This window comes from Macaca thibetana, chromosome 11 (genome assembly GCF_024542745.1).
Source record: "Macaca thibetana thibetana isolate TM-01 chromosome 11, ASM2454274v1, whole genome shotgun sequence".
In the NCBI taxonomy this organism is placed as follows: Eukaryota; Metazoa; Chordata; class Mammalia; order Primates; family Cercopithecidae; genus Macaca; species Macaca thibetana.
In genome coordinates, this window is record NC_065588.1 from 47,199,371 (window position 1) to 47,226,986 (window position 27,616).

General features: G+C 40.5%; 2 protein-coding genes and 1 long non-coding RNA gene across 10 annotated transcripts in view; 2 read left to right on the forward strand and 1 right to left on the reverse strand.

Moving 5' to 3' along the window:
- The window catches only part of ATF1 (activating transcription factor 1), a 69,940-nt gene extending 48,869 nt beyond the window's left edge, over nucleotides 1-21,071 (forward strand). For 7 of the 8 annotated variants that reach the window (XM_050748788.1, XM_050748786.1, XM_050748790.1 and 4 more), the window contains 4 exons: nucleotides 9,126-9,256; nucleotides 13,617-13,799; nucleotides 13,888-14,047; nucleotides 19,566-21,071. In XM_050748788.1, the coding sequence (XP_050604745.1) occupies nucleotides 9,126-9,256; nucleotides 13,617-13,799; nucleotides 13,888-14,047; nucleotides 19,566-19,710 (619 nt within the window). In that variant the 3' untranslated portion in view covers nucleotides 19,711-21,071. Of the gene's footprint in view, nucleotides 1-9,125; nucleotides 9,257-13,616; nucleotides 13,800-13,887; nucleotides 14,048-17,601; nucleotides 18,202-19,565 lie in introns of those variants that run through there. The other variant, XM_050748791.1, reaches the window with a different exon arrangement.
- Nucleotides 7,019-27,616, reverse strand: part of LOC126931074 (uncharacterized) — a 42,389-nt gene continuing 21,791 nt past the window's right edge. The window contains exons 2-3 of the long non-coding RNA XR_007717773.1: nucleotides 16,742-16,862; nucleotides 7,019-7,111 (exon numbers count right to left, since the gene is read on the reverse strand). This is a non-coding gene — a long non-coding RNA (uncharacterized LOC126931074). The remainder of the gene's footprint in view (nucleotides 7,112-16,741; nucleotides 16,863-27,616) is intronic.
- DAZAP2 (DAZ associated protein 2) overlaps nucleotides 12,075-27,616 on the forward strand; it is a 426,196-nt gene continuing 410,654 nt past the window's right edge. Inside the window, exon 1 of the mRNA XM_050748800.1 lies at nucleotides 12,075-12,084. The gene's annotated coding sequence lies outside the window, so the exon portion shown is untranslated. The remainder of the gene's footprint in view (nucleotides 12,085-27,616) is intronic.

Genomic DNA, 27,616 nt, shown 5'->3' on the forward strand with positions numbered 1-27,616 from the left:
AAGAAAATTCTTAAGAGAAAGAAACTTGAAGGTAAGGAATGAAGAAACAGCATCTGGGCAAATATAATGGACGGTTCCTCTCCTACTGAATTCCTTAAAATAGGGGTCCCCAAGCCCCAGGCCATGGACTGGTACCTGTCTGTGGCCTGTTAGGAACCGGGTTGCACAGCAGGAGGTGAGCAGCAGGTGAGCAAGCCTTAGTTAGCTCCCAAGCTCTGCCTCCTGTCAAATCTGTGGCAGCATTAGATTCTCATAGGAATGTGAACCGTGTTGTGAACTGCACATGCGAGGGATCTAGGTTGCATGCTCTTCATGAGAATCTAATATCTGGTGATCTGAGGTGAAACAGTTTCATCCTGAAACCATCCCCCGACTTCCCTATCCATGGAAAAATTGTCTTCCATGAAACCGGTCCCTGGTGCCAAAAGGGTTAGGATGTAATCCCAGCTACTTGGGGGGCTAAGGCAGTAGAATCGCTTGAACCCGGGAGGTGGAGGTTGCAGTGAGCTGAGATCGTACCACTGCACTCCAGCCTGGGTGACAGAGCGAGACTCTGTCTCAATCAATCAGTCAATCAATTTGACAGCTGAAAACAAATTATGAGATTCTGGTGGAGTTTTTAATATATGCAGAGGCAATATATAAAACATCTACAACATAGAGAGGGAAATGTAAACAGATCTAATATGGTGGTAAGGTTTCTACATTCCACCTGAAGTGGTAAAATACTGATTCTGTGTAGACTGTGAAAAGCTAGGTATCTATATACCCCTAGAGCAACTACTAAAAAAACTACACAAAAAGATTTAGTCAAATATACAGTAGATTAAAATTTGAAAAGTCTTCAAATAATCCAAAATAATGCAGGTGCAGGAACACAGAAGAATTTTAAAAACAGAATAAACAGAAAGGAAATAATAAAGTGGAAGATCAGCCAATACTGAAGATGGCCTACACTCACCAAATAAAAGGCAATTGTAAAACTATAGATCAATATCCTTCATGAATATATACACAAAAAATACTCCACAAAATATTAGCAAACTAAATCCAACAACATATAAAAGGTATTATATGCCATGACCAAACAGGATTTATCCCTGAAATGCAAAATTGGTTTAGTAATTGAAAATCAGTTAATGTCATACATCACATTAATAGAATCAAAACAAAAAACATATGATCATCTCAAGACACAGAGCATTTGACAAAAATCCAGTACCCTTTCATGATAAAACTGCTCAACAAACAAATAGAAGGCTGCTTCCTCAACCTGATGAAGAGTATCTACAAAAAACCCACAACTAACCTCCTAATAAGAAAATAATGTGGAGATCCCCTCTCACCACTTCTAAACATTGCACTCAGGGAATTAGTCAATAAATTAAATAAAAGGCATCCTGATTGGAAAGGACTAAATAAAACACTTTGTACATGACATTATCCTATATATACAAAATCCTAAAGAATCTATTAAAATAGAACTAATCAACAAGTTCCAGCAAGGTTGTAGGGTGTAAGATCAATATAACAAAAATTAACTGTATTTCCTTATATTAGCAATGACTAATCAAAAAATGAAACTTAAAAACAATTCTATTTACAATAACAAAGTATAAAAGATTTAAAATTAAATTTATAAATTTAAATTATACCTAGATATTAATTTAACAAAAGAAACAGAACACATATACTGGAGGCCAGGCTCAGTGGCTCATGCCTGTAATCCCAATACTTTGGGAGGCCGAGGCAGGCAGTCACCTGAGGTCAGGAGTTTGAGACCAGCCTGGCCAACATGGTGAAACCCTGTCTCTTCTAAAAATACAAACATTAGCCAGGCCTGGTGACTGGCATGCACCTGTAGTTCCAGCTACTCAGGATGCTGAGGTGGGATAATCCCTTGAACCTGGGAGGCAGAGGTTACAGTGAGCTGAGATCGCACCATTGCACTCCAGACTGGGTGACAAGAGCAAAACTCCGTCTCAAAAAAAAAGAATACATATACTGGAAACTATAAAACCTTATTGAAAGAAATTTTAAAGGATCTAAGTAAGGCCGGGAGCAGTGGCTCACACCTGTAATTCCAGCACTTTGGGAGGTCAAGGCGGGCAGATCACGAGGTCAGGAGTATGGGACCAGCCTGGCCAATATGGTGAAACCCTGTCTCTACTAAAAATACAAAAATTAGCTGGGCGTGGTGGCCCATGCCTGTAGTCCCCACTACTCAGGAGGCTGAGGCAGAAGATTCGCTTGAATCCAGGAGGCAGAGGTTGCGTTGAGCTGAGATCGCGCCACTGTACTCCAGCCTGGGCATCAGAGCGGGGAGACTCCCCGTCTTTAAAAAAAAAAAAAAAAAAAGATCTAAATAAGTGAAAAGACATCTCATGTTAATTGATCAGAATACTAAATATTAAGACAACCCCATTAAAAAATGAGCAAGGGGGCTGGGCATGGTGACTCATGCATGTAATCCCAGCACTTTAGGAGGCCGAGGTGGGTGGATCACCTGAGGTTAGGAGTTCGAGACCAGCATAGCCAACATGGTGAAACCTTGTCTCTACTAAAAATAAAAATAAAAACATTAGCCAGGCATAGTGGCGGGCACTTGTAATGCCAGCTACTAGGGAGGCTGAGGCAGGAGAATCACTTGAACCAGGAGGCAGAGGTTGTAGTGAGCCGAGATCGCACCACTGTGCTCCAGCTTGGGCGACATCAAAAAAAAAAAAGAAGAAAAGCAAGGGATTTGAATAAAAATTTATCCAAAGAAGATAAACAAATGACTAATAAAGCTATGAAAAAATGTTCAACATCATTTATCATTAAGGGAATTGCAAACCAAAATTGTGAAATACTGCTTCAAACCCACTAGGATGACTCAAATAGAAAAAAAAGACCAATAATAAGTGTTGGTGATGATATAGAGAAATTAAAACTCTCATACGCTGCTGGTAAGAATGTTAAAAAAAAAAAATAGTACAGTTGCTATGGAAAACAGTCTGGCAGTTCTTCAGAATACTAAGTTACCATATGACCCACTACTTCCTATGCTAGTTATATCCCCAAGAGAAATAAAAACATACATTTATATGAAAACTTGTACATGAATGTTTATAGCAGCATTGTTTATAATAGCCAAAGCATGGAAACAACCCAAATGTCCATTAAGTGTTGAATGGATAAACAAAATGTGGTGTATTCATAAAATTGAATATTTTTACTTAGCAATTAAAAAGCAATGAAGTCCTAATACATGCTACAACATGGATAAACCTTGAAAATATTAACCTAAGTAAAATAAGTCGTTTGTAAGAGATTGCATATTGTATGATTCCATTTATATGAAATGTCAAAAATAGACAAATTTATAGAAACAAAGTAGGCAAGTGGTTGCTTAGAGCTTGGGAGAGGAAAGAGAAGAATGAATTGACTGCTAATGGGTACCAAGTTTCTTTTAGGGGAACAAAAGTGTTCTAAGATTACAGTAGTGGTTGCACAACCCTGTTAATATACTAAAAACACTGAATTGTATGCTTAAATGAGTTAATTGTATGGTATGTGAATTATATCTCAGAGCCATTTTTCTTTAAAAAGACAAAGATTATTAGAATGGATATAAAAAATGACTCATTTCAAAAATTAGCTAGCTAGTCTAAAGTAAAAGGATGGTTAAAGACATACCATGAAAACACTAATGAAAAAAACTAACATGGCTATATTATTGTCATATAAAATAGACTTCAGAATAAGGAAAATCTGCAGAGATAAAGAGGGATATTACATAATGATAAGAGTTCACCAAGAAGACATAATCCAAATGTGTATGCATCTAACAAAAGAGCTTTATAATATATTTATCAAAAACTAGTAGGGCAGGTCCCAGTGGCTCACACCTGTGATCTCAGCCCTTCCAGAGGCCAAGGAGGGAGGATTGCATGAGCCCAGGAGTTCAAGACCAGCCAGGGCAACATAATGAGACCCTGTCTCTTCACAAAATTAAAGTTAGCCAGACGTGGTGGTTTGTGCCTCTGGTCCCAGCTGCACAGGATTTGGAGGCTGCAATGAGCTATGATTGAGCCACTACACTCTAGCATGGATGACAGCAAGACCCTGTCTCTAAAAAGAAACTAACAGAACTGAAAAGAGAAACAAACAGGTCCACAGTTACAGTTGATGACTTCAATAAACCTGTCTCAGGATTCATTAGAACTTGTAGTCAGGGCCGGGATCCCAGCACTTTGGGAGGCCGAGGCGGGCGGATCACGAGGTCAGGAGATCGAGACCATCCTGGCTAACACGGTGAAACCCCGTCTCTACTAAAAATACAAAAAAAAATTAGCCGGGCGTGGTGGTGGGTGCCTGTAGTCCCAGCTACTCGGGAGGCTGAGGCAGGAGAATGGTGTGAACCCGGGAGGCGGAGCTTGCAGTGAGCCGAGATCGCGCTACTGCACTCCAGCCTGGGTGAGAGCGAGACTCCGTCTCAAAAAAAAAAAGAACTTGTAGTCAGAAAATCAGCAAGATTATAGAAGAACCTAATGCCAGATAATATCAGAAGCCAACAAGATCTTTTTTTTTTTTTTCTCCTGAGATTGAGTCTCACTCTGTCACTCAGGCTGGAGTGCAGTAGCACGATCTCAGCTCACTGCAACCTCCGCCTTCCAGGTTCAAGCAATTCTCCTGCCTCAGCCTCCAAACCCACGCCCAGCTAACTTTTTTTGTTTTTAGTAGAGACGGGGTTTCACTATATTGTCCAGGCTGGTCTCGAGCTCCTGTCCGTGTCATCTGTCTGCCTTGGCCTCCCAAAGTGCTGGGATTACAGGCGTGAGCTTTGCCTAACTGACATTTTTATAACACTTGACCCAGCAGCTGTAGAATGAAGAAAATCCACCAAGAAATACCACATTCTGGGTCATAACAAATCTTACCAAATTTAAAAGAACAGAAATCATGCACAGAATGTTCTGTGATCATACTGAAATTAGAGTAGAATAATAGGTACAGGAAGGCCAGGCACAGTGGCTCATGCCTGTAATCCCAGCACTGTGGGAGGCCAAGGTGGCCAGATTGCTTGAGCCCAAGAGTTTGAGACCAGCCTGGGCAACATAGGGAGACCTTGTCTCTACAAAAAAATACAAAAAATTAGCCAGGTATGGTGGTGCATACCTGTAGTCCCAGCCACTTGGGAGGCTGAGGTGGGAAGATCACTTGAGCCTGGGAGATCAAGGCTGCAGTGAGCCGTGATTGTGCCACTGTACTCCAGCCTAGGTGACAGAGTGAGACCCTGTCTCAAAAAAAAGAAAAAAAAAATCTTTTGTGATTCTTAAGCCACTGTGACCAAATGGTTCTTAAGTAGGGAATGTCTACGGAGTAAGTCTCCTTATTAATATTTTCAAGCATGAATTAGTTATTTCCAGTGTGGTTCTTACAGACATTCGCAGGATTACCATGTTTTCCTTTCTGATTAACACTCCCATCTTTACACTGAATTTGGAGTTTTCAGGTCTGCTCTTAAGCATAGTCAGATATAAAAAGAAACACTGAGAAGCAGACTAGGTGGCCAATTATTTGCATTACAGTATTGAGAAAAATAATAAAGCCGGGCACAGTGACTCACACCTGTAATCCCAGCACTTCGGGAGGCCCAGGTGGGCAGATCACCTGAGGTCAGGAGTTCAAGACCAGCCTGACCAAAATGGTGAAACACTATCTTCACTAAAAATACAAAAATTAGCCGGGTGTGGTGGTGCACGCCTGTAATACAGGAGGCTGAGGCAGGAGACTTGCTTGAAATTAGGAGGCAGAGGTTGCAGTGAGCTGAGATTGCACTGCTGCACTCCAGCCTGGGCAACAGAAGTGAAACTCTGTCTCAAAGAAAAAAAAAAAAGAAAAAAGAACTGCTAGTAGTTGTTTTTTCCTAAATCATTTAGCATTTACCAACTGTCCAGACTTAAGGTTATTTTCAGGTAGGAAAGTTCTGATTTCAACTTCTCCATTGGCCCATGCTCAGCACAATTTATCCTGTTCCAAGTACTCATTGAAGAACTTGTTTACTTGGCTGTCACTGACACCAAATGGGCTTGTAGACACAAAATGCCATAAGGATAACAGTCATCAGCAGGATGCTGAAAATGGTTCCCATCAACACCAGGTTCTGCCTGCGCAGCACCACATAGGGCCGGCTTCACTCCAGCAGATCCATGGCGCTCAGGGCCTCTTCCTGCCCCACCAGGAGGCTGCACAGGCCAAGGCACAGCCATGGCAACGCCAGATGCAGCATCTTTCCCTGTACTTTTCTTTATACTCAGAAAGTGTTTCATAATGTAAAATGGAAAAATAAATGGGCGCAGCATTCCACAGTCTCATGATAGACTGGCTATAGGACCATGCAGGCATTGGACAGAGGTGGACTTGTGGAAAAAAAGACCATGCAGGCAGTTTGTTAAATGAATCTGGAGCTCTACTCCAGACCTACTTACTCAATCATGGCCACCAGATGGGAATCTAGATTCAACAGACCTTTCCAGAATGATTCTGTTACATAGGCAGGTTTAGGAAGCACTGTGACTATTCTACAGAAATGCTTAAAACAGAGTCCTATAGGACTGACACCTCCATTGTGCTTCCTGTGGAACTTCTCTTAATATAGTCTACAGTTGTATTAGCTCTTGGTGGGACAACAGTCCACACAAAGGAGACCAAACTGGAGAAGGATCTTCAACATGTTACAGAAGAACACATGAAAAAACTGAAAGTATTTGGCCTAGAATAAGGAAGACTTATAGCAGTTATCAAATACTGCAAAGTAGGTCACAGATATAGAATTGGGATTAGGCTTAAATTTCTTGCTATGACTCATGCCTGTAGTCCCAACACTTTAGAAGGCCTAGGTGGGAGAATCACTTGAACCCAGAAATTCAAGAACAGCCTGGGCAAAATAGGCCCCATCTCTACTAAAAAAAAAAAAAAAAAAAAAAATTAGCCAGGTATGATGGCATGTACCTATAATCCCAGATGCTTGGGAGGCTGAGGCAGGAGGATCGCTTGAGCCTGAGAAGTCAAAGTGGGGTGAGCCATGATCATGCCACGGTACTCCAGCCTGGGCAACAGAGTGAGGCTGTCTCAAAAGAAAAGAAAAAAATAATTAATAAATTTCTTTAGTTTCACTGGATGGAACTAGCTTTGGACCCAAAAAAGGAAAGGTTCTAACTATTCAATAATAGAATGGTTTACTTTTTGGAAATAGTGGGTGCCATTTTTCTGGAAGTAGAGGTTGTCAGGAATGTTAGGAAATTCCTCCATGAGCTGGGAAGTTGGCATAGATAAAAGAGCCCTTTTCATTCTAAGGGCTTTCTTTTTCCTTTGTGATTCCTTTTTTGTTGTTTTCACATAAGTATTTCAGTTTTCTCATTTTCCTACAGTGAACATAGAATTCTTAAGCATTTCTTTTTTCTGTCTTTTTTTCAGAAGCAAACAATGCATATTGCCTACTCTTTCCTCTACCCCCATTGTCTTTTTTTTTTTTTTTTTTTTTTTTTTTGAGACAGCGTCTCACGTTGTCGCCCAGGCTGGAGTGCAGTGGCACAAATTCCACTCATTGTAGCCTCCACCTCCCGGGTTAAAGCAATTCTCCTGCCTCAGCCTCCCAAGTAGCTGGAATTACAGACGTGAGCAACTATGCCCAGCTAATTTTTGCATTTTTAGTAGAGATGGGGTTTTACCATGTCGGCCAGGCTGGTCTTGAACTCCGGAGCCCAGGTGTTCTGCCTGCCTTGGCCTCCCACAGTACTGGGATTACAGGCATCAGCCACTGCGCCCATCCCCAATTGTCTTGAAAGACCTTTCTTTTTATCAAGGAATACTTTTTCCATCCCTTATTCTTGTCATTAGTGCCATTTCACTGAGTCTGAGGGATATCCATGGGATCATATTTACCTCTTTTTGTTAAAATAAGCAATTTTATTCATCATTGATACTCTGCATTTTATAGTAGTTTTTCTTACCTACTTCCTTTGGAGAACTGTTTTACGGGTTTTTATTTTTTGTTTTTGTTTCTTTTGAGACAGAGTCTCACTCTGTCGCCCAGGCTGGAGTACAGTGGCACCATCTTGGCTCACTGCAACCTCCGCCTTCCAGGTTCAAGCAATTCTCCTACCTCAGCCCCCCCAAGTAGCTGGGATTACAGGCACACACCACAATGTCCAGCTAATTTTTGTATTTGTGGTAGGGATGGGGTATCACCATGTTGACCAGGCTGGTCTCCAAACTCCTGATCTCAAGTGATCTGCCCACCTCAGCCTCCCAAAGTGCTGGGATTACAGGTGGGAGCCACCATGCCCGGCCCTCTTTACTCTTTAATATGTAATCAGCCTGGAGCACGTCATTATAATAATATGTGCTAAATAAAATGATTCTTTGGAATAATAGTTTAAATGTCTGGTAGATTATTGGACTCTCACTCTGTCGCCCAGGCTGGAGTGCAGTGGTGCGACCTTGGCTCACTGCAACCTCTGTCTCCTGAATTCAAGCAATCCTCCTGCCTTAGTCTCCCAAATAGCTGGGATTACAGGTGCCCGCCACCATGCCCAGTTTATTTTTGTATTATTAGTAGAGACAGGGTTTCACCTTATTGGCCAGCCTGGTCTCGAACTCCTGACCTTGTGATCCGCTGGTCTCGGCCTCCCAAAGTGATGGGATTACAGGCATGAGCCACCACTCCTGGCCGATTATTGTAACTTTTACCTGAGATTGAAAAAGTTTTAGAAATTTCTTTTTGTGGCTGGGCATGGTGGCATATGCCTGTAATCCCAGCACTTTGGGAGGAGGAGATGAGTGGATCACTTGAGGCCAGGAGTTCAAGACCAGCCTGGCCAACATGGTGAAACTTCGTGTCTACTGAAAATACAAAAATTAGCTGAGTGTGGTGGCTTACGCTTGTGGTCCCAGCTACTTGGGAGGCTGGGGCACAAGAATCTCTTAAGCCAGGGAAGCAGAGGTTACAGTGAGCTGTGATGGCGCCACTGTACTCCAGCCTGGGTGACAGAGCAAGATCTTGTCTCAAAAAAAAAAAAATTTCTTTTCGTGAAGTCATTCACATTACCAATGTTTAATAGAGTTCTGTTTTTTTACAGAAAAATTTTGAAAGACTTATCTTCTGAAGATACACGGGGCAGAAAAGGAGACGGAGAAAATTCTGGAGTTTCTGCTGTCACTTCTATGTCTGTTCCAACTCCCATCTATCAGACTAGCAGCGGACAGTACAGTATGTATAGGAATCAATTTCCACGTTATAAACACACAAAACCTGACTTTTCTGTAGAAAGACATGGTGTTAGAAAAACTGTCATACTTTGATAGTGATGATTATTAAAGGATGTTTTCAGCCAGGAATAATGCAAAGTACTGTTTCGCATTATTTCATTTACTCCTTACAACAACTTTGTGACATAGGCAGTTATCAATGTATGAGGGAACTGAGACCTACATCATTAGATACTGTTTTGTTTTGAGACAGAGTCTCGCTCTTGTCGCCCAAGCTGGATGCAGTGGCACGATCTTGGCTCACTGCAACCTCCACTTCCTGGGTTCAAGTGATTCTCCTGCCTCAGCCTCTGGAGTAGCTGGGATTACAGGCGTGTGCCACCATGCCCGGCTAATTTTTGTATTTTTAGTAGAGAGGGGGTTTCACCATATTGGCTAGGCTGGTCTCGAACTTCTGACCTCAGGTGATCCACCCACCTTGGCTTCCCAAAGTGCTGGGATTACAGGCATGAGCCACTGTGCCCGGCCTTATTTTGTCCATTCTTTTATCTATGTAGTTCCATACATAATTGCTGTATATTAGTATAATTCCTTTCAGAACGTTCCTGGCTTTTTTTTTTTTTTTTTTTTTGAGATGGAGTTTCGCTCTGTTGCCCAAGTTAGAGTGCAGTGCCATGATCTCAGCTCACTGCAACCTCCACCTCCCTGGTTCAAGTGATTTTCCTTCCTCAGCCTCCCAGGTAGCTGGGATTATAGGCGTGCACCACTTTGCTTGGCTAATTTTTGCATTTTTAGTAGAGACGGGGTTTCACCATGTTGGCCAGGTTGGTCTTGAACTCTTCTCACCTGAAGTGATTCACCTACCTCGGCCTCCCAAAGTGCTGGGATTACAGGCGTGAGCCACCACTCCTGGCCCCTGCCTATTCGTTAAAAATATTTATTGTTTGATTTATATACAGTAAAATTCACTCTTTGGGGAATTTAAGTCTATGAGTTTTGACAAACATGTAGAATAGTATAACACCACCAATCAAGACTGAGTTCTATCACCCTAAGGAATTTACTTGTGCTGCCTATTTGTTGTCTCCCGCTCCACTCCTAACATTAATCTTTAAGTTTCATTCAGTCTTGCCACAAAATATATGTCCCATCTGACTACCTCTTGCCATCTCCAACCACTACCAGCTTAGTTTAGGCTGTCATCTGACTGGAGTAGGCATCCAGTTGGTCATCTTGCTTCCATTCTTGCCCTAATAATCAGTTTTCCATGCTGTGGCCAAAGTGATTTATTTAAGATGTCAACTAGATCACATCATTCCTGCTCAAAGTCCTCTAGTGACATTTTATCACACTTAGAATAAAATCCAGATCTTACAAGGCATGACATTTAGGATCTGCCTACCACTCTGACCTCATCTCCTGCCACCTGATGGCATTCTGACTGCCCCAGACTTCCTAACTGTACCTCAGACACACGAGCTTGTTTCTGCTTCAGGATCTCTGGAGTTGTCGTTGCTCATGCCTGGCATGTTCTTCCCCCAGATCCTTACATGGCTTGCATCCTACACCCCTGCTCTGCTTAAGTGTCACCTCCACAAAGAGACCACTCTTTTTCAGACTTGTGGCTCCTCCCTTTAGTTTTCCTTAATCTCCTATATTTTTCTTTATAGCATTTACATATAATTAAGTTAGTACACATTAGTTTAATTATAGACTGTATGTATGTAAGTATAGATTAGCTTATTTATGATCTGTTTTACCCACTAGAATATAGCATCCTTAAGGGAAAGAACCTTATTTGTTTCATTCACAACTACATCCTTGACATATAGGACCCGGCATATAGTAGGCTTTCAGTTAAGTTTGTTATGAATAAATTAATTTAGAATATATGTATAGAATACCACTTAAGAAACTGGGGGCCAGGCCCGGTGGTTCATGCCTGTAATCTCAGTACGTTAAGAGGTTGAGGCTGGAGGATTGCTTGGAGCCACATTCAGGACCAGCCTTGGCAACATAGCAAGACTGCGTCTCTACAGAAAAGTGAGGGAAAAAAAAGAGCCGGGCATCATGATATGTGACTAGTCCGATCTACTCAGGAAGCTGAGATGGGATCTCTTGAGCCTGGGAGGTCGAAGTTACCGTGAGCCCTGATCGTACCACTGCACTCCAGCCTGGGCAACAGAGCAAGACCAATCTCAGAAAAAGAAAGAAAGAAAAAGAAAGAAACTGGGAGCAATGGTTGCAAGGAAAGAAGCTTGGGAGCAGAGATCAGAGGTAGTGGGGAGGTTCACATGTTATCACTGAAATAAGTGTAGTACAGACTAGTATTTAGGGCAGCGTGGGCCAGTAGAACTTCGTATGATAATGGGAATGTTTTATGTCTGCATTGTCCCAGAATAGTAGCCACTAAAGCATGTGTGACTATTGAGTGCTTGAAATATGGCTGGTGGAGAAACTGAAATTTTAATTTTGTTTAATTTTAGTTAATTTAAATAGCCACATGGGGCTAATGGCTACCCTATCAGACAGCTCAGTTTTAGAATAAATACAGCACATTAACAGGTAAATACACATGTTAAGAACAGGAAGATATGTTGCAAAAATGAAAATATGTATTAACATACTTAATATCAAAACATTTGCATCTACAGGTATGTATTTTGGTATATTAGGTTGGTGTAAAAGTAATTGCGGTTTTTGCCACTGAACATAATGGCTAAAGTATATTCAAGTCTGATACTGATAAAGTCTGTATAAGCACAGGAAAATAATGGGAAACATGTGCACCAAAAATAATAATTATCTCAGGATGGGGTCGGAGGGGGGACAGTGAAATAGAGATAGATAATGGGACCTTTAATTTTATTGATGTTTATACTTACATAAATATGTGTGTGTGTGTGTATATATATAATGTGTTGCAGGGAAAAAGATTGAAACTAATTGTTAATATAACTTCACAGCAAATCTCTGAGCCTGTTACGGTGGATCATGCCTGTAATCCTTGCACTTTGGGAGGCCAAAGTGGGAGGATCACTTGATTTCAAGACCAGCCTGGGCAATATAGGGAGCCCCTATCTCTATAAAAAATTTAAAAATTAGCTAAGCATGGTCATGTTCATCTATAGGTCCAGCTACTTGGGAGGCTGAGGTGGGAGGATTGCTTGAGCCCAGGAGGTAGAGTGCAGTGGTGAACCAGGACCACACCACTGCACTCCAGCTAATAAATATTTTGAAACTCATAAATTAAAATTGGGGCAGTTGGGGAGGGATAATTATGAACGTGTGAAAAAAATATTTTTCCATCAAAATACACACGTATACATGTATTTTGGCTTCCTGGTAGCCAAAACATAAAAGGAAAAAATGTTACATAACTCTAATCCAAAAAGAGGGTACAGAGATGAGGCATTCAATTCTGAAGATTATATGGGAATTGAATAATGCTAAAATGTTTTCTATTTGGTCATGCCTTATGGGCATTTAAGGGCTGAGGAGAAAGCATGAACACAGGTATAATTCAGTGAACAAATGTTTGTGGGGAGCTAAGTAGTGTTTTCTACACAGTGGCTTTCTGCTATCTTTATTAGTGATTTTCACTAGGAAGCAAATGAATAGATTACATTTCTTAACTATCACTTAAGTAAATACCTTAATAACATGTAATACATTTAACAGTGGTACCACTAGAAAATGGAGCTAAGAAACAGTATAAAAGTGACTTATTTTCTCATTATATAACCTTTTATTCTATTGAATTTTTTTCCATAAGCACGTTATCTATTCAGAAATATTTTGAAGTAATAACCTTTATAATGCTTTTGACTCAAAATTAGAAAGTATGTTTATGTTTCCTTTTTATTTTTTCTTAAAAATTAACTATCATAGGGCCAAGCGCAGTGGCTCATGCCTGTAATCCCAGCACTTTGGGAGGCTGAGGCGGGTAGATCACCTGGGGTGAGGAATTCGAGACCAGCCTGGCCAACATGGAGAAACTCTGTCTCTACTAAAAATACAAAAATCAGCTGGGCATGGTGGCGCACACGTGTAATCCATGCTCCTTGGGAGGCTGAGGCACAAGAACGGCTTGAACCCAGGAGGCAGAGGTTGCAGCGAGCTGAGATTGTGCCACTGCACTCCAGCCTGGGCAGTAGAGTGAGACTCCATCAAAAAAAGAAAAAAAAAAAAAGTGCTGTTTTATTCCTTTTACATGTAGTTCACCTAAAGTAGTCAGCAGTTACCAAGTAGAACTGCATTCATACCTGTTTTAGTAAATAGTGTTTGTGGGCTTTTTGCTACTCCTTTGAATTAGTGTATTGTATAACCTTACAATAGCTGTTTTCTCTCTTTGATTAAAGTTGCCATTGCCCCAAATGGAGCCTTACAGTTGGCAAGTCCAGGCACAGATGGAGTACAGGGACTTCAGACATTAACCATGACAAATTCAGGTAGTACTCAGCAAGGTACAACTATTCTTCAGTATGCGCAGACCTCTGATGGACAGCAGATACTTGTGCCCAGCAATCAGGTGGTTGTACAGAGTAAGTATGCTTTCTGTCTACAGAAAATCTCCTAACACTCTCAGAGACACTTAACCAACTAACTCATTCACTCCTGTTTGCCTTCTAGCTGCATCAGGAGATATGCAAACGTATCAGATCCGAACTACACCTTCAGCTACTTCTCTGCCACAAACTGTGGTGATGACATCTCCTGTGACTCTTACCTCTCAGACAACTAAGACAGATGACCCCCAATTGAAAAGAGAAATAAGGTTAATGAAAAACAGGTAGGTAGTAAAATCATACTACCAGAACGGGTAATGTTTTTACAAATCTCAAAACATAACCAGATGTTAACTGGAACTGTATACAGTCATGGGCTCCATGACAATGTTTAAGTAAACGATGGACCACATATATGAATGATGGTGGTCCCATAAAATTATAATGGAGCTGAAAAAGTCCTGTGGTAATGTCATAGTGCAACACATTACTCACATGTTTGTGGCAATGCTGGTATAAACAAACCTATTGTGCTGCCAGTCATTTAAAGTGTAGCACATGCAATTATGTATAGAACATAATGCTTGATACTATAATAAGTGAATATGTTATTGGTTTATGAATTTACTATATTTTATCATTAAAGTGTGTATGCCTTCTACTTTTTTTTTTTTTTTAAGTTAACTGTAGGCCAGGCATGGTGGCTCACGCCTGTAATCCCAGCACTTTGGGAGGCTGAGGCGGGCAGATCCTGAGGTCAGGAGATCGAGACCATCCTGACTAACACAGTGAAACCCCGTCTTTACTGAAAATACAAAAAAATTAGTCGGGCATGGTGGTGGGCACCTGTAGTCCCAGCTACTCGGGAGGCTGAGGCAGGAGAATTGCGTGAACCCAGGAGGCGGAGCTTGCAGTGAGTCGAGATTGTGCCACTACACTCCAGCCTGGGCAACAGAGTGAGACTCCGTCTCCAAAAAAAAAAAAGTTAACTGTAAAACAGCCTCCAGGCAGCCCCTACAGTAGGTATTCCAGAAGAAGGCATTGTTACCATAGGAGATATCAGTTCCCTGTGTGTTATTGCCCCTAAAGAGCTTCCAGTGGGATACGGTATGGAGGTGCAAGACAGTGATATTGATGATCCTGACCCTAGGCTAGTTAGCCTAGGCTAATGTTTGTGTTGGTGTCTTAATTTTTAACAAAAAAGTTCAAAAAGTAGAGAAGTTATATTTGGTTTTTGTGGGGTTTTTTAAGACAAAGTCTCACTCTGTCACCCACAGTGGAGTGCAGTGACACAGTCTTGGCTTACTGCAACCTCTGCCTCCTGGGCTCAAGTGATCCTCCCAGCTCAGCCTCCCAAGTAGCTGAGACTACGTATACCACCACACCCAGCTAATTTTTTTTTGTTTTTGGTAGAGATGGGGTTTTGCCATGTTGCTTAGGCTGGTCTCAGACCTGGGCTCAGGTGATCCATCCACCTGCCTCAGCCTCCCAAAGTGCTGGGATTACAGGCATGAGCCACTGCGCCCAGCCTAAAAAAATGTAAAATTAGCTAGTACAACCACTATGAAAACCAGTATGGAGATTTCTCAAAAAACTAAAAATAGAAATCTACCCAAAGGAAATCAGTATATCAAAGGGATACCTGTACTCATAAGTTTATTTGCAGCACTATTCACACACAATAGCTAATAGCATCAAACTGTGTGTCCATCAGTGGATAAATGGATAAGAAAGAATTAAATCATGTCATTTGCAGCAACACGGATGGAACTGAAGGTCATTATCTTAAGTGAAATAAGCCAGGCACAAAAAGAAAAATATCACATTCTCACTTATATGTGGGAGCTAAAATATTTGAACACATAGAAGTAAAGAGTGGAAAAATAGGGCCGGGCATGATGGCTTATGCCTGTAATCCCAGCACTTTGGGAGGCCAAGGCGGGAGGATCACTTGAGCCCAGGCGTTCAACACAAGCCTGGGCAACATACCCATTGCTACAAAAAAAAAAAAAATTAGGCATGGTGGCGTGTGCCTAAAATCCCAGCTACTTGGGAGGCTGAGGTGGGAGGATTGCTTGAGCCCAAGGGGTTGAGGCAGCATGATTGCACCACTGCACTTCAGCCTGGGCTACAAAGCAAGATCCTATGTCAAGGAAAAAGAGAGAATGGAAAAATAGATAACAGAGACCGGGAAGGGTGAGGGGCAAGGAGGAGGATGAAAAGAGTTAAAGGGTACAAACCCATACACAGTAAGATAAAAGGAATAAATTCAGTGTTTCATAGCAGAGTAGGATGGCCATACTTAACAAAAACCTATTAATACTCAGGTGATGGACACCCTGAATGCCCTGACTTGACCACTACACGTTATATACATGTAACAAATTTTCTCATGTACTCCATAAATATGCACAAAAACATTTTAATAGAAAAAAAATACAGGCCAGGTGTAGTGGCTCACAAATGTAATTCCAACATTTTCGGAGGCCAAGGCGGGAGGATGACTTGAGCCCAGGAGTTTGAGACCAACCTGGGCAACATAGGGAGACCCCATCTCTTAAAAAGAATTTAAAACATTAGCCAGATGTGGTAGAGGCAGGGGAATCACTTGAACCCGGAGGCAGAGGTTGCAGTGAGCCATGATCATGCCATTGTACTCCAGCTTGGGCAACAGAGCAAGACTCTGTCTCAAAAATAAAACAAAACAAAAAAAAACACACACACAAGTAGTTAATAATCATATAAAAGACTACTCAACCTTATTAGTAATCAAAGAAATGCACATTAATGCTACACACTTAATATGCTTTATACCCACCCAATTGGCAAAAATTTTAAAGTCTAACCAAGAGTTGGCAAGGATTTGGAACAATGGTCAAGAATTCATAGCTACTACTATAGGAGTGAAAATTGGTGCAGCCATTTTGGAAATTAGGCCTTATCTTGTACAGCTGACGTGAGTATACTCTGTGACCCACCTGTTTCAGTCTGTGTCACGGAGAGAAACTTGCAGGAAGTGTGTATAAGAATTTTCGTAGCAGCAAAAAATCAGGAAACAACCTTAAGATTCATTGATAACAGAATAGATACATATTGAACCTAAACATAAAAATGGGAGAAAAAAAGAATAGGTACATAAATTGTGACTGTATTTATACAATGGAATGTTTATCTGTAATGACTGAATGAGTAATCATTTCAACATGAATAAATCTTAGAAAATGTAAAAAAACAAGTTGCAACAGAATACACAAAGTATGATATAATTTTAGAAAATAAACTAAATGATAGGCAGTTTTAGGGTCATATACGTATGTACTACAGCTATAAAAATAAGAAATGAGATGTCACATGGCAAAAATTATAAAGTGGTAATACTGTCATTGGGCATATAAGGAAAGGGGTACCTCACATACATTACTGGGGGAAATACGGAGTTTTATGGTATCTACTTGCCCCACATTTCTACTTGTATGTGACAAAAGATAACGTAAACAAACTTAAAAATAAGGGAAATATATTTGCAACTTTTATATACAGAGAAATAATTATAAGATGTATAGATTATATAAAGATTTATTTCTGTAAATAAGAGACCTAACGGAAGGAAACTGGTCTGTGAAATACGGCCTTGTAAACAATGAGGTTATTGCAAACTTTGTGCATAATCAGGGAAATGTTAAAGCAGTGAGGTTCACTTTTTGTCAGCCACTAGACTGACAACCATTTTAAAATGTTCATAACAGGCACTCTCTTGTACCGCCCGTGGGAATGTAAATGGTACAGATACTCTGGAGGACAATTTGGCAAATCTTTTTTTCCCCTTTTTTCTTTCTAGTTTGACTCTGGGAATTTTTGCTTCCTTTCCCCCCGCCCTGCCCCCCCATTTCTCTGTACTTCAATGGATATAAGTTGGCACTATCTCTTGACTTTAAGTGAGTATAGCTTGTGATCCTGCAAGAAATACATGTGTAGAAATACATGTAAAGAATGGAGGCTGAGCGGGTGGCTCACGCCCATAATCTCAACACTGTGACCAGGAGTGAGACCAGCCTAGGCCACATACTGAGACCTCATCTCTACAAAAATAAAATTAGCTGATGTGGTGGTGTGCACCTGTAGTCCCAGCTACTTGAGAGGCTGAAGTGGGAGGATATCTTGAGCCCAGGCGGTCAAGGTTGCAATGAGCCGTGATTGTGCCATTGCACTCAGCCTGGGTGACAGAGTAAGACCCTGTCTCAAAACAAAGAAAAAAGAAAAAGAATGTTTACTGGAAGCCACTTAAAAATCTGTTAACTCCAACAGAGCTTAAAGGTAAAAATAAATAAATAAAAGTATTTTTGTGAGGTGATAGATTTTGTATAGTGCTTTTAAAAGGAGAGATGTGTACTAAAAAAGCAAGTTGCAAATAGTATCTACATATATAGCATGAAAATCTTAAAATAGTACTGTTTTTTTTTTTTTTTTTTTTTTTTTTTGAGACAGAGTCTTGCTCTGTTGCCTAGGCTGGAGTGCAGTGGCGCGATCTTGGCTCACTGCAACCTCCGCCTCTCAGCTTCAAGTGATTCTCCTGTGTCAGCCTCCCAAGTAGCTGGGATTACAGGCATGTGCCACTGTGGCTAATTTTTGTATTTTTAGTAGAGATGGGGTTTTGCCATGTTGGCCAGGCTGGTCTCGAACTCCTGACCTCAGGTGACCTGCCCGCCTTGGCCTCCTAAAGTGCTGGGGTTACAGGCATAAGCCACCATGCCTGGACAATACTTCTTATTTCTATATGTATATAAACTTACATATGACTTCACAGAAATGTTTTAAGAGGACATGCACAGAACTGAGTATTTGCTTAAGCATTGTTCGTAATTTGAACTTAAATAAAAGAAGTAATGTGTCAGAAGTTAACCAGAGGACCCATAATTTTACTCTTTGGTATTTATTCAAGAGAAATGAAACCTGTCTACAAAAAGACTGGCACAAAAACGTGCCTATGCAGCTAACCCTAGAAACAGCCCAAGAGACTGGATAAACAAATGGTGGTTATATTCATACAGTGGAATATGTCCAGCAATGTAAAGGAACAACCCCCCACACAGCAACATGGATGAGAATCTCAGATGTGCTGAGTGAAGGGACACCAGATACAAGAGTACGTAGTGCATGACACTCTTACTTGAGGTTCTAGGATAGGAAAAAAACTAATCTCTGGTGATAAAAATCAAAACAATGGTTGCTTGGAAGGGGACTGACTAGGAAGGGGCATGAGGGAACTTTCTTGGACAGTGGGAGTGTTCTGTTTTCTTGACAGGTGTGGGTTATATAGGTACACACAATTGCCAAACTGACTGAATTCTACACTTAAGATCTATGTGTTCACTATGTGTAGATGATACTTTAAAGAGAAAAAAAGGTGACCACGGAAAATTACTGAAGAACATTTACCATTTAAAGAACGTGAAGTTTTTAGGCCGGGCGCGGTGGCTCAAGCCTGTAATCCCAGCACTTTGGGAGGCCGAGACGGGCGGATCACGAGGTCAGGAGATCGAGACCATCCTGGCTAACACAGTGAAACCCCGTCTCTACTAAAAATACAAAAAACTAGCCGGGCGAGGTGGCGGGCGCCTGTAGTCCCAGCTGCTCGGGAGGCTGAGGCAGGAGAATGGCGTGAACCCAGGAGGCGGAGCCTGCAGTGAGCTGAGATCCGGCCACTGTGCTCCAGCCTGGGCGACAAAGCGAGACTCTGTCTCAAAAAAAAAAAAAAGAACGTGAAGTTTTTTCTAACAATGATTTTTTAATGCTCATATTTAGAGAAGCTGCTCGAGAATGTCGCAGAAAGAAGAAAGAATATGTGAAATGCCTGGAAAACCGAGTTGCAGTCCTGGAAAATCAAAATAAAACTCTAATAGAAGAGTTAAAAACTTTGAAGGATCTTTATTCCAATAAAAGTGTTTGATTCTTAAGAAAGAAAATATTTTTGTGAACTTGCATAAAAATTAAATGGATTTCTTAGTGGAGTTTTATAAATTAAAAGGTCAAAAGTTAAACTTTTTATTTAGGCTTTTCCAACTCAAGGATAACTATCTTATGCACGATATCTAGTGACAGAAGGAGAAAGTGAAAAATGACCTCAAGGAAACTGCGGGCACAACTGGAAGCTTTGTAGAAATTAAACATATTCAAGGAGCAAGAAATGAACTTTCAGAAGTCTAAATTTTCTAAGTAACCAATAGTTGCCAATCCAAAATGGCAGAGAAGATGAAATTTGATAAACTGAATTTTTAAAAGTAAATCAATTTACCCTACAGGTTTGCATTTCTGTTTGCTGAAATTTACCTTTTTTAGTTATATATATATATGTGTGTGTGTGTGTGTGTGTGTTTCTGCCAATAAATTCTAAATTACAAAGGTAAGAGAAAACCTAGTACATTACTAAATATATAAAGTATGTGTTCTGATTATGTATACTTGTTCTACTGTCAAGTCTTTTTAAGTGGGTTTTTTAAAGTTTGTTTATTGGACTTGAATGGATTTTTGAGAGTGGGTTAATTATTTTTAAGATCTTATCCTAAAAGGCATCTAAGGTACATGAATGGAGTATGGTGATTTTATAACATTTTTTATCAGAATGGAAAAAGAACTGTTTAAAAGTTTGATACTTTTAAATAGTTGGTTTTTTTGCTTACTCTGGTAATGGTGATTTTCTACAAATACATAATAAATTGTTTTTTTGATTCTATATTCTGTATGCAGTTGAATATCCATTACTTATTCTGCTGTGCTTTAATAGAATGGAATGTTTACAGGCCCTTAAAATATTATTTTTTAAAAACCTTCTGAAGATGCATACCAAAGTTTTTCTAAGAAGATTTTATAATCAATTTAATAATGTAAGGTTTATCAGATTCGATTATAGTTATTAAGGCAATTTTATGTTAGAGACTATTTTGTAATGTAGTGAATGGTACCTTTATAAGAAAAGTGACTGCCAATATATTTTTATAGCTGATCTTTATAAATTCTAATGTTGAGTTTTTAATGATTATTTTAAATGTTTATATACTTTAGTAAAATTTGCGTCTCAAAGTATCATTTTTATATTATAGGAAGTAAAGTTTTCAAATTGGCTAATACTTGCTTTGTAAATTTTGTATGCAGTTTATCTAAAATTCAGAAATACTGTCAGTACACCAGTGTTTAACATCTGTATTTCCAATTTGTATACAGTTTAAAATTGTACTGCAGAACTGTTGTGTGCTTCTTACACAGTATGTATCATATTGTTGTCTGTGAAATTAAAGGACATTTGATAGTCTACCGAATGTAAAATATAATGCTTGGTATATTAATGATAAGCTTGCTGGTGGCCATACTGTTAATTATCCTAATACTATGTAGAAATCTTAACTGATACATTTGTGTTTGACCCTCCTGATGAAATTTCTCATTAAAAGGGTCTTTTAAAATGGGACTCTGTTGACTTGACAGCACTTTAAGAAAAGAAAAAAAACTTTGATCACCAGGGGGATTACTTATACCACTTACTACCTTGTATAAAGCCAGACTCTCAAACTGGTGGCCCATTAGGCCTAAAAATATGGGAGGTATGAGGTCACTGGGTTATGTCAAAAGACTGTTTCAACAGATAATATATTATTGGGTAGACACCATGCTTGTCTACAACAGGTAGCCTAGCTCTTAATGCCTTAACAGCTGGACATCTGCAAATATTTGTAAACTGCTGCCTTCAGACTTCTGGTATAGGGCCTTGCTCACTGGACCCAGTTACTTACTCTAGCTATATGAAACACGCCAGGGCAAACCATTAATGGTTCCATAAATGCATAACAAATTATTTTCCTGTATGTTTTTCTAATTGGAATCCAATGTGGGACTTACCAACTTTTTAAGGGATTATAGTCCAAACATGAAATTAGACTTCCAAAATGCAAAAGACTAATCAATCAAATTATTTCCTTAGTTCAACTTGCTATTTTACTTATCAATGTACTCATTTATATATTTATGGAAATAGATTATTGTCCACAAACACACAGGGTAATAAGATACTCCTTTAATAATATTGAACAGAGCAGGAAGAATGGGCATTTGTTAGCATTTTGGAATTCTTACTATATTTATTCATTCAGCAATTTTATATATTTTTTTTTTTTTTTTTTTTTTTTTTTTTTTGAGAAGGAGTCTTGCTCTGTCACCCAGGCTGGAGTGCAGTGGCACCATCTCGGCTTACTGGAAGCTCCGCCTCCCAGGTTCACTCCATTCTTCTGCCTCAGCCTCCCCAGTAGCTGGGACTACAGCCGCCCGCCACCACACCCAGCTAATTTTTTTTGTATTTTTAGTAGAGACGGGGTTTCACTGTGTTAGCCAGGATGGCCTCAATCTGACCTCGTGATCCGCCCACCTCGGCCTCCCAAAGTGCTGGGATTACAGGCGTGAGCCACCGCGCCTGGCCAGCAATAATTATATTGCAACTACTAGGTTAAACTTGCGTTCTTCTCCAGTTAAAATATGGGGTCACAGGAGGGATATAAAAATGTGTATTAGGCCAGGCGGGTGGCTCACACCTGTAATCCCAGCACTTTGGGAGGCTGAGGCATTGGGATTGCTTGGTGACAGGAGTTTGCGACCAGCTTGGGCAATGTGGTGAAACCCTGCCTCTACAAAAAGTGCAAAAAATAGCTGGGCAAGGTGGCAGGAACCTGTAGTTTCAGCTACTCGGGAGGCTGAGGTAGGAGGATAGTTTAAGCCCAGGAGATCGAGGCTACTGTGAGCTGTGATTGCACAACTGCACACCAGCCTAGGTGACAGAGCAAGACCATGTCTCAAAAAATGTATTATGGCTTGGAATTATATAATGAGTTGTCATGATGGCAGTTCAGATTCCCACAAAAGATGCTATAAAATTGATAAAATGAAATTTGACTAAGGGCTTAACAGCTACTTTAAAGGAAAAATCACAGGTTATAGTAAAAAAAATTTCATAGCTTTACAAAGTACATCAAAACCTAATCATAATCATTACATCATTTACTCTGTTGTACAAAGTAGGGTTTTTTTGTTGTTTGTTGTTTTTTTGAGACAGAGTCTCGCTCTATCACCCAGGCTAGAGTGCAGTATCCCACTCGGCTCACTGCAACCTCTGCCTCCTGGGTTCAAGCAATTCTGCCTCAGCCTCCCAAGTGGCTGGGATTACAAGCATGTGTCACCATGTCCAGCTAATTTTTGTATTTTTAGTAGAGATGGGGCTTCACCATGTTGGCCAGGCTGATCTCGAACTCCTGACCTCAAGTGATCTGCCCACCTTGGCCTCCCAAAGTGCTGAGATTACAGGTGTGAGCCGCCTCGCCTGGCCTGTTTTTAATAAATACTGTTGGTTTTACTATAAAAGTGAAGGAACACATACCTCAAGATAGTGGAATTCAGAAGGCTGTTCTAGGAGAGTTTGGCAGGAATTTTTGAGGGACAGTCATTTGGAAGAGGTTTAGGCCATTTAACGCCCCCTCCTCCCACTTTTTTTTTTTTTTTTTGGGGGGGGGGAGACAGTCTTGCTCTGCTCTGTTGCCCAGACTGGAGACTGGAGTGCAGTGGCGTGATCTTGGCTCACTGCAACCTCCACCTCCCAGGCTCAAGTGATTCTCCTGCCTCAGCCTCCTAAGTAGCTGGGGTTATAGGCGTGTGCCACCACACTTGGCTAATTTTTATAGTTTTTAGTAGAGGTGCAATTTCTCCATGTTGGCCAGGCTAGTCTCGAACTCCTGGCCTCAAGTGATCCACCCACCTCGGCCTCCCAAAGTGCTGGGTTTATAGGCGTAAGCCACTGTGCCCACCACCCCTCTTCCCACTTTTGAGATTGAGATTCTGATAACTGTCTCCCTTTATTGGTGCAAATTTTTTTGTAGCAGACATAGGTAGGCATTAGAGACTCTATCTCTCTGCCATTGCATGGTTGAGATCCTTTTCCTCTCTCTATATAGATAAAATTATATATATATGTGTGTGTGTATAGGAAAAAAAAATATGTATATATATTTTGAGGTGGAGTCTCACTCTGTTGCCCAGGCTGAAGTGCAGTGGCACAATCTTGGCTCACTGCAATCTGCCTCCCAGGTTCAAGCGACTCTCCTGCCTCAGCCTCTCGAGTATCTGGGATTACAGACGTGTACAACCACGCCTGTCTAATTTTTCTATTTTTAGTAGAGGCAGCGTTCTGCCATGTTGGCCAGGCTGGTCTCGACCTCCTGACCTCAGGCAATCCTTGGCTGGGATTACAGGTGTGAGCTACCATGCCTGGCCTTCCCTCAATATTGATAGGGTTACATGCAGCAGTTTTCTGCCTTTAGTAAGTGTATATAACAATTTTTAACTGGTAAATTATGTATCAATCTAAAATTATTTTAAGTCCAAGGTTTCTATGTACATAATATACATAGTCATGTAATTTCCTTAATATCTGAAATTTATTGAGTGCTTATGCACCAGGAAATGTGTTCAGGTAATGCTAAGGTAATGTCATTCATTCCCTCAGCAGATATTTATTGAAGGCCTTTTCTATTCCAAGCATTACTAGGAAAAGAGTGATGAACGAAGCAGTGATACAGCTCTTGTTGAACTTAGGTCTTAATGTCATCCTCGAGACTGGCATTTGCCTAAGGTTATATAAGCATTATTAAGGGATCTAAGATTTAAACCCAATTTCTAACTGCCCATTCTAAAATATTAATAGTAGTCCCTCCCCAGTACACCTAACACAACCCTTATTAAACTCTAGGGGGAGACTGTCTAACTCTGTGCTCTCCTATCTCCCTACAGTCTAGGAAACTATCCCCACAGTCTAGTCTAGTTCACTGGAGGACTTTGTAATGCAGATGCTCCTTTACTGTTTTTTTTTGTTTGTTTTGTTTATTTGAGATGGAGCTCTGCTCTTATTGCCCAGGCTGGAATGCAATGGTGTGATCTCAGCTCACTGCAGCCTCCGCCTCCTGGGTTTAAACGATTCTCCTGCCTCAGCCTCTGGAGTAGCTGGGATTACAGGCAAGTGCCACCACGCCTGGCTAATTTTTGTATTTTTAGTAGAGGTGGGGTTTCACCTTGGTCAGGCTGTTCTGGAATTCCTGACCTCAGGTGATCCACCCGCCTTGGTCTCCCAAAGTGCTGGGATTACAGGTGTGCACGCCTGACCTCCTCTACTGTTAATGATGCGGTTATATCCTGATAAACCCATGGTAAGTTGAAAGTATTGTAAATTGAAAATGCGTTTAATACAGCTAACCTAGCCAACACCATAGCTTAGCCTGGCCTGCCTTAAACGTATCCAGAATGCTTAAATTACCCTACAAGTAAATCATCTGGCAACACAGTGCACTGTAGAGTAACAGTTGTTAACCCTGGTGATCACGTGGCTGGCTGGGAGCTGCGGGTCTCTGCCACTGCCCGACATTGCCAGAGTATTATACTGAATATCAGCAGCCCAGGAAAAGTTCAAAATTTGAAGCATGGTTTCTAATGAATGAGTATCGTTTTCACACTATCATAAAGTCAAAAAATGGTAAGTCGAACCTTTGTAAGTTGGGAACCGTGTTAAATCAATGAAGTTCTGAGTTCAAACTCACTAAGGTACAGAAAGGTTTGAAACGCCCAAGGTTACACAGTAAATAAGAAAACTAGGGTTCATACCTAGATCTGATAAATTCCAAATTGTTGTTTTAACTATCAGAATATACTTTCTTAACGTGTGGTGTGGAAGAGTCTGGAAAGCTTTATTCCATTGCGTCATAACTTACTATGAAAGACTTTAAAGGTTATATTTAAATGTGTCCACTAGATGGCAACCCTCCATTTTAAAATCACAGAAGTTTTACACGCTGATTTACACAGCTCTAACTCCAAAATAACTTTTTTTCTTTCCTTTTTTTTTTTTTTTTTTTGAGACGTGGTCTCGCCCTGTTGCCCAGGTTGGCCTTGAACTAGTGAGCTCAAGCAGTCCACCTACCTTGGCCTTCCAAAGTGCTGGGATTACAGGCGTGAGCCACCACGCCCAGCCCAGTCCATGTTTTAATATTGACATGGATCCATAAATAATGCATACTGGGTTGTAGTATTTTTTTAGAAGTTTATAAATGGTACCTTAATACTGTACCATTCCATAAATGAAAGATCAAGTAGACCAGAGGAAATTTAGTAAGGAGTGTAGGTATGGTAATTTAATAATTAATTTTGGAAAAAAAATGATCTAAACATTTTTGCCCAACTGACAGCTCTTAGAATTTAATATCGCATCTGGGGAAAAGGCTTGCTAATTTTTTTTTTTAATTCAGAAAAGTTGCAAATAACATAGGCTAAGTTTACAAAACATTTAAACAAAAACTGCCTTAGACTTCTTAGCAATACATTTTTTAAAAGGAAAGGCCACATCTAATGCCAGTTGTAGTCAAAGATAATCAAAACAAATGGAATTCCTATTAATTAACTATGTACTAAGTATTGTGGTAGGCGAAGGATGCCAAATACATATGAACCATGGTTTTTCACAAGCTCAAACTCTACTTCTGGAGATGACAAAAAGAGAACAAAAGGGCCCTTTACTTTTCACTTTATCATTGTGCACAAACACCTAGAATTCTATACCCAGTAAAAACATTCATCAATCCAAAAGAAGACAAGAAAGGAGAGAAAAAGAAATAAACAGGTGGGACAAATAGCCCAAAATAAGATGGTAGAAATCAGTCCATATGTATAAATAATCATAATAAATGTAAACGAACTGGGCATTTAGTCAAATGACAAAGATTGTCAGGTTGAATTAGGAAATAAAATCTAACTATATGTTGCTTATAAGAAGTAAATTAAAATATAAGGAAACAGCAAGGCTGAAGACTTGGTACTTTAAGTAAAAACATGGAAAAACTTATACCAAATACTAGCCAAAAGAAAGCTGGCATAACTATATTGAACAAGATAGACTTTAAAGCAAAAATAATTACTTGGGACAAAATCAGCCACTAAAAAAAAAAAATAAAGGATTCAGGTTGGACATGGTGGCTCACTCCTGTAATCACAGTACTTTGGGAGGCTGAGGTGGGCGATTCACCTGAGGTCAGGAGTTCAAGACCAACCTGACAAATATGATGAAACCCCATCTCTACTAAAAAAAAAAAAATTAGGTAGGCATGGTGGCATGTGCCTGTAATCCCAGCTACTCAGGAGGCTGAGACAGGAGAATCACTTGAACCCAGGAGGCAGAGTTTGCAGTGAGCTGAGATCATGCCATTGCATTCCAGCCTGGACAACAAGAGTAAAACTCTGTCTCAAAAATAAATAAATAAAATAAAATATTCAATTAACCTAGAAGATAAAACACATCTAAACTTCAGTGCACCTAATACAGGATCTGGATGTTAAGCAAAATAGAGAAATATGAGAAATTTTAAAAAAAAAAACCTTTAGCAATTTACCCGATGTCCTGTTCTCCTGCGGCTAAGCTGGTACTGAAACCACAATACAAAGTCCTTCCCAGTCTTCCCTCCATTTTCCACAGGCAATGGAGCCGCTCCCTGTGGCCACCAGCACCACTGGCCCACTGGTGGCTCTGCCAGGCCACTGCTGATGTTTGCTTAAAGCCTAAGGGCTCTTCTGTCAGCCTGTGGTCAATGCTGCCAGGTCTGGGACTCACCCTTCAGGGCAGTGGGTCCCCCCTGGCCCAGGACAAGTCCAGAAATGCTATCCAAGAGCCTAGCCCTGGATTCGGGGAGCCCCAAGAGCCTGCTTGTTGCTGTAGCCCATTGTGGCCGAGCTGGTACCTCGGGTGCAAGAAAAAGTCCCCTTTGCTTTCCCCTCCGCTTTTC